General features: G+C 33.2%; 1 protein-coding gene across 2 annotated transcripts in view; it reads right to left on the reverse strand.

The window, feature by feature from the left end:
* Positions 1-12,504, reverse strand: part of LOC123633016 (pleckstrin homology domain interacting protein) — a 131,595-nt gene that overhangs the window by 29,750 nt on the left and 89,341 nt on the right. For both annotated transcript variants that reach the window (XM_045543919.1, XM_045543917.1), the window contains exons 23-28: positions 12,070-12,301; positions 7,143-7,262; positions 5,431-5,538; positions 4,737-4,861; positions 4,524-4,606; positions 28-139 (exon numbers count right to left, since the gene is read on the reverse strand). In XM_045543919.1, the coding sequence (XP_045399875.1) occupies positions 28-139; positions 4,524-4,606; positions 4,737-4,861; positions 5,431-5,538; positions 7,143-7,262; positions 12,070-12,301 (780 nt within the window). The remainder of the gene's footprint in view (positions 1-27; positions 140-4,523; positions 4,607-4,736; positions 4,862-5,430; positions 5,539-7,142; positions 7,263-12,069; positions 12,302-12,504) is intronic.

Here is a 12,504-nt window from a genome sequence, read left to right on the forward strand (position 1 = left end):
ACTAAGATATAACAAATATTTCCTTACCAAACATTGTAGCACTGAAACAAACTATCAGGGTACTCAGGTTGAAGAGGTTCCTGGCTTTCAATTGTTCCAAACCACCAGGCATCATCTATAACTGATCTGAAACGATCACCTAGAAAAGAACAAAAGCCATCTTATTACTCTAAAATGTACTGCTGCTGTTACTGCTTTTTCCTAAGGTAAACCTTTAAGGTACTGCCTGTATGATTTCAGAAGACACATAAAAAGTGACCCATGCACTCCAAAAATATATATGTAAAATTAGCAACATTGAGAGAAAAAAAGTATTTTAAGTCAGCCTGTATGAAGTATGACTTCCCAGTTTCCAATCCCATTTCTTAGATTTCATTAAGGTATGGAGAAATTTATTTTTGTCTTAAGCACTTTTACCAATCTAGTATTTTAAATTCATCATTAGGACTATGCAAAAACTTTTCACTCAAATAAAAATATAATTTAGGTAAGTTCCGTTCAACAAATACTTATAGTCTATCTTTCTTACTTTCTATAGGGAAGTTTCCCCAACCAACAACAATCAAGACTCCAGACTAAAAACAAAAACGACACCAAAAAATCCAACCTGTCTTCCTTCATCTCAATTGCCCCTAAACTGTAATATATACACATTCATTCTCTCTTTCCTATGAAAGCACACAAAAAAGAAACAAAAACTAATCTCTGTAAAACAGAGACCACTCCTTTTGTCTAGTTCCTTATCCAACTGCTATCGTATTACTTACTGCTTTTCCCAAAGACCCTCATAAGCTACAAATGCTATGGTCTTTTCCTGTCTAAATCTTCTCAGCTTCCCTCTGTGTCATATGAAAATTTAAGCAACTCATTTCCTTTGTGCAATGCTTTCCCCTTCCTTGGCTTTCACAGTATTTATTGAGTTTTCTCCTGGCTGGCATAGGCTAGAGTCTGAAAGACTTAGGTTCAAATAATAGATCTGTGTGACTCTGAACACATTAATTAGCTATTTTTGAATTTCATTTTCCTCATCTATAAAAAAGAAATGGTGATGCCTACTTCAAGATAGTTTTTGAGGCCGGGTGCGGTGGCTCACGCCTGTAATCCTAGCACTCTGGGAGGCCGAGGTGGGTGGATCTCTCGAGGTCAGGAGTTCGATACCAGCCTCAGTAAGAGCGAGACCTCGTCTCTACTAAAAATAGAAAGAAATTATCTGGCCAACTAAAATATATATCTAGAAAAAAATTAGCCGGGCATGGTGGCGCATGCCTGTAGTCCCAGCTACTGGGGAGACTGAGGCAGAAGGATCGCTTAAGCCCAGGAGTTTGAGGTTGCTGTGAGCTAGGCTGACGCCACGGCACTCACTCTAGCCCGGGCAACACAGCGAGACTCTGTCTCAAAAAAAAAAAAAAAAAAAAAAGATAGTTTTTGAGTAATTCCTTCTGTTACGGTACTCTTTACATTTTTAACACACAGTTAGGGAAAATGAATCAAGCTGGCAACTAATCCAAATCAGTTTTATTTTCAAACTCATAAAAAAAAAGGTATTTATGTTCTCATTTTTTACCAAGAAGGATTTACAAATTTACAAAGACATATACTATTGAATCAAAAATTAGAAAAGCAAGGTAAAAGAAATACAATGATACAAAAGAAAACTGGAGTCAGAAGTAACTTAATAAAACATAACTGCACGTTGTTGAGAGAGATATTAGTAGATTAACAGTCTCTAAATTGTTCCTCAGACGCATATTAGTGACAATGAGCTTTGCCAGAAGCTATTATATAATTTAATAAACAGCATTCTTGATATCACAACTTTATAGTAAACATGATGAGTTCCATGAACCCATTTCTTATGACCCTACACAAACAGATCATTATGCTAAAGAGGAAGAACTGGACAATGTGTACCTAACCACAATGAATAGTATTTGTAGAATGGTAACAATGAAGTAAAGAATAGAGTCCACCATTCAGAGTAAGCCTTAAAACATTTCTGATGACAGTCTGAAGTAAAAATTATTAATGTAATTTTAAATGGCGGTCTGTGGGTGGATGCACATAACCTCAGATATAAAAGACTAATTTAGATACTAACTTTAGAAGACATATTAATGTACAAATACAGGAAAAAAATGAGAAAATTATGATGTTCATTAATTTGAAAAATCTCTGTCCAATGCTTGCTGTATTTCTGTGCATAGGTTATGAGCTCACTTGTGGAATATTCCTGGATTCTGATCTCTAATACTTGTTCTGACTTTTATTGGCAGAGAGATGTGTCCTTTAAAAAGTAAAATTTACCTTATCAAGTAATGCTGAGGTCCCCAACCTCCAGGCCGCAGAGCTCTGCCACCCCCTCACCCCACCCTGTGGAAAAATTGTCTTCCATAAAACTTAGGAAGAAGGGGGCCCACATATGCAGAGGGTGAGCTAGGATATTTACAGCTGCTCCCCCATTACTAGATCATCTCCTGAACTCCACACCTCATGCCCCCCACCCAACCCTGCTCAGTCCATGGAAAAATTGTCTTCCATGAAACCATCCCTGCTGCCAAAAAAGGTTGGGGACCACTGCTAATGCTATGTGAATAATTTTTAAAAAATCAAAAGTTCTGAAGGCTTATAACCAAAACCAAGAAAAAACATTTTCATCTATTTTAACTGTTTCTTCTTGAATTTATTTACAGATTTCTAAATGAGTGTATAGGTATTTCTTCATTCATCAATTTTTGACATTAAGTATTACAGTTGACCCTTGAATATCATGGGTTTGAACTGGCTGTGTCCACTTATATGATTTTTTTTCAATAACCACAGCTGGCCCTCAGTAGTGGTAGGTTCTCCATCAGCAACCAAATGTAGATCGAAAATACAGTACTGGTGGGGTGGCGGAGCATCAGGGGTTCTGCAAAGCCCACTGCAGATCTTGAGTATGCAAGGGCTTTGGAATCTGTGGGGAATCCTGGAATCAACCCCCCATGGATACAGAGGGACAACTGTAATCTCAATACAATTATATATGAAAGTTATATATGCATTATATTTAATCCATATTCAGTTTTTACTATGACTATGTAAATATTGTTTGTCACTAAGCAAAACAGCATATGATTCCTTTCCTGTATAATTTTGTTTTTCCTAAAATAATTGTTTCATTTTTTATGCTAGGTTTTCTCTGGATATGTTTCCTTTAATCAGCTAAAATCACAAAGAGAAAATCTAATGCTCTTTAAGCTCACAGAAATTCTAATCCTGATTTCCCCCCTCCATTGCTCAAGTGATCTTAACACCACTTACTCATAACCAAGTCTTTTAAATAACACTACTTTGGATATATACTCAGGTGTTAAGATGAGCAGTTATTTTTTGGTTTCACCTTTTTATCTTTCCACTCCCATTTAACAGCTCAAGCTGTAAAAAAAACATGCTTGGACAGAATTTCCCACAAAGTGAAACTTGTTAGATATTTTATGAGTTCCACTTTTTTTTTTCTTGAAGATTTCTCTCTTAGAGGATAGTATCTTCTAGACTGTTTATTTTCTAGTCTTGATAGCTGTTATCCTGAGACTTCTACTGACTATTAACCTGGGAATTTCTTTTGGCTTTTCTTATTCTAAACTCCCTGTTTCCTGAGGGGATTTCGTATTTTTCTCTTTCTTAGTTTACTCCCTTATTTGATGAAACATCTTTCAAAGCTTCCAGGGAACTGGGGTACATGGTATGTAAATTTTCTTGATAACTCTCATGACTATAATTTTGATAACTTTCATTTTCCTAATTTCTCTTTTACAAAGCACATATATAAATTTCTGAGCTTACAAAGACCAACCAAGAAAAGAAAAGTCACCATACCAATGCTTTCCAATGGCACTGGAAGAGAGATAATAGACTGCTATATCAGTTGATGTGCTTTCTCAAACCACATAGGACACATATACACCATGTTGCAGTCCAAGATGACAAACACTGGCCCTGTTTGAAATTTTTAAGAGTAGTACTCTAATAAATAGTACATCCATCTGTATATAAATTAATGTACCTTAAATGCCTGAGAAGTTTTATGGTTTTAAAGTTTCTTTGAGAGTTATTTACAGTATTAATTTTTAAGATATAATATGGTTAACCAACCAAAGAAAAATATCAGTTTAGCTTTAGCACCAGTCTGAACTTACATATTTTGTTAAGGTTTCCTTTGGCTTTGTATTTGAATTTTGTTGTTAATATGTTTGGATAAAAATTTAATTCACCATGTAAAATAGCTAAAAGGAGAAGTTATAAATAATCTTACAATAGTTACCAAATGTAATAAAGAAAATATGTGGAGTGTCAACATCAACCAGATTAAAATACTTTCATTCTTAAAACTTAAAAATACCTCTGACACAGTATCTTACTTTGCTATCAACATTCCTATAAATAGGAAGATTTATCTAATAATCTCTATCTAAATTACGAAAAACAGTAAACTGATTAGAAAAAAGACATATTAAATACCTATGGCTTCTAAATAAATTACCCACCTATATTCCACCGCCTATATTTTGCGTCGTCAAATTGTTGTCTCAAGACTAGGAAATCTATAACGTCAGGCATATCATGGTATCTAATTACAAATAGAAACAAACTGATTAGGTCACATACCTAAAAATTTCTAAAAGATGTTCAAATTTATCTGAATCTTGAAAAACAATCTACAATACTAAGAAACCATTGCCTCTTTCAACAGTCCTTACTTCATGGTAAATGATCCACCAGTCAGTTTACCAGTATCAGGATCTAGAAAAGCAAGTTTAAGGCAGCAAAGGGTAGGCAATCCCACTTCATACTTTATGCCGACTATTTTCATAAGTTCTTGTTCCTGAGAAAGATAAATTTAAAAAAATCTTTACAAAATAAACCACAAAAACAGATTGCTAAACATAGTTCAGAAAATACTTCTTGGTTTTAATCTTGATCTGGATGGTGACGACTATGTATATGTAAAAATCACTGCGCTTTGAACTTAAGATTTATGCACTTTATAGCATGCAAGTTACACTGCAATTTTAAAAAGGCAAAAAGTAAAATAACAAAAATTTTACTGAGAGTTTTCCAACACAATTCCAAAGGCAATTTTGAACTACTGCTGATAAATCTAGAAATACTCATTAAATTGACTAATATGAACATTTTACATTAGATTTTAATGTTATCTAATTTTCACTATAACTAAATTTTGTACCCAACCTATAAACTGCATTGGAGTATATAAATCTTGTGTTTCTCTAACTGAAAATTAAATGCTTCTACTCTCTGGGATGGCTTTAATCAAACAAAGTATTTTCATGATACAGTTTCTTACTGTTAAAAAAGTAACCCTTGATACAATTTTCTCCATAATCCATAACTGCATCTTTTGAGCTATTAAGTAATAAATAAATGCCATACCCGTAGCTCCATTTTATGCCATGGTTGTTTTTTGGGATTGATACTATAAATTTTATTTTTTCGGGCCATTTCAACATAGGCTTCATGTCCTTGTCGGAAATAGTAAACCTAAAAAGTAAACAAAACCACAATTTTAAAACCTGGATGTGTTTCCTTTAGCTCTAGATACAAAGTATCCACTAAAACTGCAAAGAGAAACTGCATTAGAGAATTCAATGCCCTTTGAGCTAACAGAAACTATCACCGATTTTGACTTTTTTCCCCCACTCCACTCCTCAAGTTGTCCTAATATCACTTAATCACAATCTAAGTGTTCTATACATAACAACATTACTTTGGGTATATACTTAAAAGTTAGTACACAGATGAGCATTTTACCATTTTATTCCTGGATTCAAAATAAGTTAGTCTATGTTACATGATTAAAGTCAATTGTAACTAGGAGTCATAAGTTCACCTACTTTCATTCTTACTTTTTTTGGTTTGTACATATGCAGAAACGTTTAAAATGAAAAATGTATTTTCACATACATTTTGTCTTACTCAATCTTTACACAAATCCTAATAAGTCAGCACTGCATTTATATTTATCTTCATTTCATGAAGATCACATTTAAGTGACTCCTGACTACTGTCTTACAGAACTAGTACTTGAACACAATAGTCTGAAACCAAATATTCTTCCCATTACTAAAAAAAAAAACAAAAAGAAAGAAAAACGACAAAGTACTTGTTTAAAAATGCTATTAAGATCTTAGTGACATTTTGGGATAGCTAATGTTCTCCATACTTTCATTCTATTGATTAATAATCATTATTGCTCCAGTTGCCCAGAACTTCAAACGAAGGAATGCTGCTGAATGAGGACTTAACTGTTCAAGCACCAGCGACTAAAAACACAACTTAAACATTATGAAAGGAAATCGTTCAATAAGGAATATAAACTTTCTAGCCATTTGGAAATAATATATTAAATATAATTTAGTCTCTTCTTAATGATGCAGTATCTGTTAGGATCTATCATTGTCCGATACTACAACAATATGGTAATGCTCTGTGCCCTTCAAATCTTCTGAAGCAAATAAGGTCTCTGAATTCTTTCAGACTTTCTTTAGAGTTACTCTAACATTAAAAAGTTTTTTTTTTTACTGTCAATTACCACTTTATACTAAAGTCTCCATTTTAACTCCTAATTTATTGCAAAATTTGTGTATAAAGGAGACATAAACCTTAAGTGACCGAGAAATTGTGATCTAAGTTCTCACATTTTCACTCCAAACTCCTAAGTACATATTCTAAAATAATGGTGCCATTCTCATTTTCTAGAAAATTAAATATTTCTCATTCTAAGATTACTGATTTTTTAAGAGCTAACAAATAACGCTGTGGATAAATGAAACACTTCAACCCTTTTTTTGAAATAAAATTAAATGAAAATAAAGTGATAAATTTCATTTTTCCTTTAACATGCTGTGTATGAAACATTATTAAAAAATGAATATATTTTAACTTAGAAAGAAAAAGAAAACTGACAATAAACTCTCTTATTAAAAAAACACAAAGCAGGTTTTAAAATACCAACATAATTTTCACATCTAGAATGGGATACTTTATGAAAATGCTGTAATTTTCTAGAATTGTTTCAAGAGCCATAAAAATGTTTAAAGTTATTTGATAAAAAAACAAAGGATAATTTCAAAGTTTAAAAGTACCTCATCACCCATTTGTGGCACAAATGGACATCTTCGGGGAATAGTATCTGTAATCCATGTTGAAGGCAACCATTCCTCTAACGTCAAACCATTTTCAGTTAGTTCTCCCACAGCCAATCTCTAAGAAAGTTTAGAACATTGTAAACTAATATTATCATGAAATCTACTATTTAAAATAACTATACAAGTAGTTTAAAAAAATAAAGGAGGAAGGGGACCTTTATACAAAAATATATATATTCGGCCCTCTGTATCCATAGATTCAGCCAACTGTGGATTGAAAATATTTGGGGAAAAAAAATTCCAGAGTTTCAAAATGCAAAACTTGAATTTGCTGCACACTGAGAACTACATTAAATTCACACAAATGAAATGATGTGTAGGCACTGTATTAGGTATTATAAATAATCTAGAGATGGCTTAAAGAATATGGGAGGATCCCAAAAGTCATATGTGGAAGCCCTAACTCCCAAAGTGACTCTATTTTGGCCTCTGAGAAGGTAACAAAGGTTAAAAATGTGGTATGTGAGGACACAGTAGGAAGACAGCCATCTATCTCCCAGGAAGAGAGCCCTCACCAGAAACTAAACCCTGGCAGACATTGATTTTGGACTTTCTAGCTTGCAGAACAGTGAGAAAATAAATTTCTGTTGTTTAAGCTAAACAAACAAACAAAGCATATAAGAGGATGTGGTAGGTTATATGCAAATACTATGCCATTTTAAATATAAGGGACTTGGGCAACCATGGATTTTGAGATCTCTAGGGGTCATGGAACCAGTCCTCCATGGATACTGAGGGATGACTGTATTTAAGCATTAAAAACCTTACCCTGGGGGGAAAAAAAAAGACATCAGTGTAATTCTCTCCAAATCACCACATGAAAAGATAACTAGATAACAAAACCAAAAGTCCAGACAACATTCACAACAAGGCAACAAAATATCCTCACAAGCCTCAACATACAAGCTGTGTATTCTCCTTTCCTTTCAAAATACTATCAGTTCTATAAACATTCCATATAACAAACCAAAATCAGACTTGCATTTTTTAAAATCCTAGTCATAGTGTGTGAGAACTAAATAAGATATTTACATATGGGTTGAGTAGTGTCAGATATAGAAGGCTAATTATTTCCACAATCTAGACATTACACTTCCACATAGCCTGAGAATGCTCCTCTCCTCTTCTTAAACTAGCCATTTCACACTCTTGGCACACATTAAGTGTCTTAAAAAAAAAAAATTCAAATTTTTTTTAAACAAAATTTTGCCAGGCCAGGTCCCTTACTTTTTAACTCATGGATGAAAATAAAACTATGCCTCTGAGAAAGTTTTTTAATGTTGTTGGTCACCCACAAGTAGCCAAAATGGCTTGATGCTGTTATCTTAGACTTAAGAAAAATGAATTTTTGAAACCTACTATTTTTATAAGTAAAGAAACTTTATGCAAAAGGTTTGCTGTTTATGCACTAAGACTTCTAAATTTATTATGCTGTATTTTTTAAAAAGAAGGTACTGCAGTTATCACTATGAATTAATACAAGTTTACTAAAAGAAGCAGCTCTTTTAGTGTTCTCTGAATCACACATTGTATCAGAGAACACTACTTGTCAATCCCTGCTTTACAACATACACCCTAGGGAGAAAAAGGCAGGTAGAAGCAGGAAAGCAGATTGGCAACTACTGCAGTGAGAGTTCATGGTGGCTCACACTAATGTGATAGTAGAAGTGGTGAAAAATAGCCAATTGCTGAATATATTTAGAAGACAGAGACATCAGATAATCCATCGGATGATTCCCTAATGGACTGAATGTGGAATATGACAGAAAAAGAGGTTACCAGGGTTTCTGGTATAAACAACTAAAAAACATAGTTCTTATGTCACTGTGATTAAAGAGACCTAGAGTGTAGCAGCTTTGAGAAGAAAGCTTGATAAGAAGTTTTGTATGTGTTAGATTTGAGAAATTAAGATGATATTCAAATGTATATGTGATTCACAAACAGTTATCAAGTAGTCACTGTGTTACATACTAAGTATATCACAGAGTTAGATCCCACAACTCAGTTTACACTGTGTTTTATTCAGAGCAGCTCTGATTTTATCAGTTTTATATATCGAGGATGTGAGCAAAAGTGTGTTTGAAAAAGCTTTCCTTTGATAAAAAGAAAAAAAGTTGGAAAAGTTTGAAAATCACAACTGCAAGCCTCAATATGGACTATGAATTGCATCATGCAAGTATTTCTCCCCATAAGGAAAATATCTATGTTCACTGGAATATGTGAAGACAGGTAAGTTGTAGATTAAATGGGAATAATCATATTTATTACTGAAAGACTTTGGCATTGTTACAAATCATTATGAGGACATATTTTCTTTTCCAATAATTCCTGGGAAACCTAGAATTTTTGATTAAAGCAGATTTCTATCACTTAGTACTTATAACCATTAAGGAGTTAAAATGTATTGAGTATACCTCAAAATTTCCAGCTTCATAATTCATTTTCCTTTTAGAATTACAGATAATTGATTTCTCTTTCCTTTCCTCTAATGGGGAATGCTTCTAGGCCCAGCTCAAATCTTATTTCTGCTAGGAAGCCTTATCTGCAATCCTAAGATGCCTCCATTTGATTTCTAAGTTATTATATCTAAAAATAATCTAGCAATTAAATATATTACATCATGTGGCATTTCCTCTATTTTTATCTTGAGGCATTTAAGCATCTGGTAAGTCACACATCATTTTTAGAATAAGTACTATGTCTTACACTTCTATTTATCTACCATATTACTTTATAAATTGTAGCTACTTGATAAATATTTATTGACATGGTTTCCAGAGCTCCTAAAGGCATAGGGACAGTATGTAAGATACCACCCGAAATGACTTCACTGCATCTCTGGAGAACTCTATTTTTAAAATAAGTATTTTCTGTATCTGCCTTATTGTTTTTTGCTTAATTAATTAAAAAAATACTCATAGAAAATGTTTTCATTTTTTAATGTATGTAGAAACATAAATTACTGAATCTCTCAATTGCTAATTTCACAACTCTATGCGTAAGAGAAATACTTTTGCGTTTGAGATAACCAGAGGACTAGGGAATAAGGACAATTTTTTTTTTTTTTTTTTGAGACAGGGTCTCACTCTGTCGCCCAGGCTAGAGTGCAATAGTGTCATCACGGCTCATTGAAACCTGAAACTCCTGGGCACAAGTGATTTTCCTGCTTTAGCCTTTTTAGTAGCTGGGACTACAGGCACGTGCTACCACACACAATTTTTAAATTTTTTGTAGAGACAGGGTCTTACTATATTGCCTAGGCTGATCTCCAACCCTGGCCTCAAGTGATCCTTCCACCTCAGCCTCCCAAAGTGCTAGGATTAAAGGCATGAGTCACCATACCCAGCCAAGAACAACTGTATCTATTTTTAGAGCCACTAGCATTGAACAAAATTCAAACTAAAGGAAATAATCTACAGTATCCTAACCTTATATTTAAAAAATGTCCCTCATTAATCTATTGAATGATACTGTCACAATACTTTGTCAATAGCGAAATAGTGAAATTAAAACATGCCAAATGGTAACAATGGATCCTACCATGAAGGAACTTATGGTGTTAGTCTGTTTACAACTATCAAATCAAGGGTGGACGAGATGAAGCAAACTGTACCGCTGGGACAAAAGAATTACATTCTCACAGTGACTTATCACTGCAAACCTCAAAAGTTTATCTAACTGTCTTGAGATAAAAAAAAGAATATTTACCTTATCAGTCAGATACATGGCTAAATCAGTTTTCTTTAACCAATCTGTCTACCACATAAAATAATGGGTCACACTACATTATTCATCACTGAAAAGGCAGAAGAAAAAAACTGTGGGCAAATGTGTGGCATTCTCTTTGGGCCTCCCCAGACAAAAACAAAGGAGGCAACAAGAATGGTAGTAGCTGTGTAGTCTAAATTAAAGTAAATCATCACTATAAAGCTGCAACAAACAAGAACTCAATGTAAATAAAATAAACGCTTAAGACAGATGTATTCTTATACTTTCTGAAAGCTCTGTAGGGATAAAGACCCTGCAGTCTCCTAATATTTAAATTCAATTAATTCTAAAAATGGCAGAGGTTAAAAATTTTTGTTTAACCAAATAACGCTTCCCATTTACACTCTTTTGGGCAGCAGAAAACATGTTCCTCATATTACATTTACTTCAGAACAAAAATTAAACAGCTCTCATTTTCATTCCTAGGTTAAAGTATTTCAACTCCGTAAGAGCTGATAGACCGTCTTTCTGTAACATTTATTTCTTACTTTCTCTGTTCTCTCTCAAATTATCCACAAATTTAACATGTAGTAATTAAACCAATACTACTACTGACCTAAAGAATGAAAAACTATGGCTCACACACTCTGTAAATTAATGAAGGCATTTTACAACAAGCCTATTTTATTCCACTTTAGATTCACCTTTACCTTGTCGTCAACTATGACAAGTTTTGTCATTCTTTTTCCATCTGATGTTGCCACTAGACTTTCTGTTTATTCTCAGTAATAATAATTAGTAAGGATGGTTTTAAGTGTAAAGGCAATTAACAGACTAATAAACTTTGTGTTTTGTAGCATCACATGTTTTACATACATACATACATACATAAATCCCACTGGACTATTAACAAAAATCTGATCATGTTTTAAGAATAAGTGCTCAACATTTAGAATATGATAATTCTATAAGTAAATAATCTGACATGTCAAACATTTAAAAACTTGAATAAACGAAATGTATTCTGGTATACTTTATTTTACTACTGTGTACTTCTGAATATACTTCAACAATATTATGCTCAATTGTACTTTAAAATGTGTGCATTCAGTCATTTTCATAGAAAACACTAAATTTATAATTTGAAAACCCAAACCTTTTGTTTTCTTTCTTTGGGCTTCTTTTTCTTTGGTGATGTTGGTCCATCTTTTTCTTCATTTACTTTTTTCCTTTCCTTTTTAATCTGTTTTTGCTTCTGTTTTTCAGATTCTTCTTCTTCATCTGAACTGCTTTCTGCTTTCTTGCTTTTATTCTTAGGAACTTTCTTTGGTGGCTGCAGATTAATTCCTGCATCTGCTGTCCAGTCAGAGTAATCACTGGAGTAGTCACTAGAAGGAGAAAAGGGATTTTAAAAATGCACACAAAATGTAATTTTAAGGCTATTATAAAAATGAAAAGGTCATAAAGAATGACAGAATATTACATACTTAATGAACTAAAAAACATTTCCCTAATTTTCAACTCATCTTCAGGAGTCTCTTAAAATTCTGTAGGCTTTACTTTAAAATCTCAAAAAAAAAAAAAAAAAAAA

This window comes from Lemur catta, chromosome 2 (genome assembly GCF_020740605.2).
Source record: "Lemur catta isolate mLemCat1 chromosome 2, mLemCat1.pri, whole genome shotgun sequence".
In the NCBI taxonomy this organism is placed as follows: Eukaryota; Metazoa; Chordata; class Mammalia; order Primates; family Lemuridae; genus Lemur; species Lemur catta.